Source organism: Muscardinus avellanarius, assembly GCF_963383645.1.
Source record: "Muscardinus avellanarius genome assembly, chromosome: 6".
NCBI classification, from domain to species: Eukaryota; Metazoa; Chordata; class Mammalia; order Rodentia; family Gliridae; genus Muscardinus; species Muscardinus avellanarius.
In genome coordinates, this window is record NC_137791.1 from 39,887,149 (window position 1) to 39,888,659 (window position 1,511).

General features: G+C 71.9%; 1 protein-coding gene across 1 annotated transcript; it reads left to right on the plus strand.

Annotated features, from left to right (window-relative positions):
• Positions 1-315: 315 nt before the first annotated feature.
• On the plus strand, positions 316-1,050 carry NEUROG2 (neurogenin 2; the record flags this gene model as incomplete). The annotated part of the gene is made up of 1 exon (XM_080697168.1): positions 316-1,050. The coding sequence occupies one exon, from the start codon at positions 316-318 to the stop codon at positions 1,048-1,050; it is 735 nt and encodes a 244-aa protein (XP_080553294.1).
• Positions 1,051-1,511: the final 461 nt, after the last annotated feature.

Sequence of the window (1,511 nt, forward strand, 5' to 3'; positions counted from 1 at the left end):
GGTCTTAAGGGGAGTCGTGTGCCAGACACGCAGCCACTGAACCACAAGCAGCTCCGCTTTAACTGGAGTGCCTGGAGTCGCGTGCCGGAGCCGCCGGGCCCGATCCCGCTCCCGGCGCGGAGTCCAGCGCGCGGCCGTCGGGGCGCGGGGCGGCGCGGGAGGCGGAGGTGAGCGGCGCGGGCGCCGGGCTGGGGCGCAGTCCGGGGCGGGCGCTGCGGGCCCCGCGGCGGGAGCGCCCCGGGGCGGGCGGGCGGCCGGCAGAGCCCCGCGTGCGCCCCAGCGAGCGCCCCTCTCTCCCCCAGCTCTTGCGCTAGGATGTTCGTCAAAGCCGAGGCCTTGGGGCTGAAGGAGGAGCGGGACGCGCGGGTGCTCCTGGGCCCGGCCTCGCCGGCCGCCGCGGCGCGCACCCCGCTCCCGTCCAGCGCCGACGAGGAGGAGGAGGAGGAGGAGCGGCGCGCGGCGGCGGAGGGCGCGCGGCCCGCCGGGCTGCCGGGGCTCGGCCGCGAGTGCCAGCGGCGCCCCTCCCGGGCCCGGGCCGCCTCCCGCGGCGCCAAGACGGCCGAGACGGTGCAGCGCATGAAGAAGACCCGCCGGCTGAAGGCCAACAACCGCGAGCGCAACCGCATGCACAACCTGAACGCGGCGCTGGACGCGCTGCGCGAGGTGCTGCCCACGTTCCCCGAGGACGCCAAGCTCACCAAGATCGAGACGCTGCGCTTCGCGCACAACTACATCTGGGCGCTCACCGAGACCCTGCGCCTGGCCGACCACTGCGGCGCGGGCGGCCTGCCGGGGGCGCTCTTCTCCGAGGCGGCGCTGCTGAGCCCCGGAGGCGCGAGCGCCGCGCCGAGCAGCGGCGGGGACAGCCCGTCGCCCGCCCCCTCCTGGAGCTGCACCGACAGCCCCGCGCCCTGCTCCTCCGCGCCCTCCACCTCCCCGTACAGCTGCACTTTATCGCCCGCCAGCCCCGCGGGGTCAGACCTGGACTACTGGCCGCCCGACAAGCACCGCTACGCGCCGCACCTCCCGGCGGCCGGGGATTGTCTCTAGAGCTGGCGGCTCCGCGGCCCTCGCCGGCCCCGCGGGTCCGCGCTCCCGTCTCCTCCTCCACCCCCGACCCCTGCTTTCCACCCCCCGGAAACCTCTGGGCAGACGTAGCCGCCCGGATTCCCGGTCGGTCGTTGCCCTCCTCGGCTAAGGGTTAACTCTGGTCAGACGGGCTCTGATTTATGGAGGGTGTGAGGGAGCTCATTGTCCAAGAGGATACGGGCGTTTGGGGGCGCCTCTTGGGTCGCAAGGACGTTGGGAAGAGATGAGGGCGCCGTGTCTAACGAGTTTGCGGGACCCACTGACGCTCCTCCCTGGCTCGCAAACGCCGAAGGAGCCGCGGCTCGTGTGAATCTCCCAGGGGAATGCAACTGGTCTCTGTGATCTCTTCACCTTTGCTTCTACATAGAGATGTTAATGTCGAGTAGAAAGAAATGTATCTTAGCATCTGAATGATTTTACCC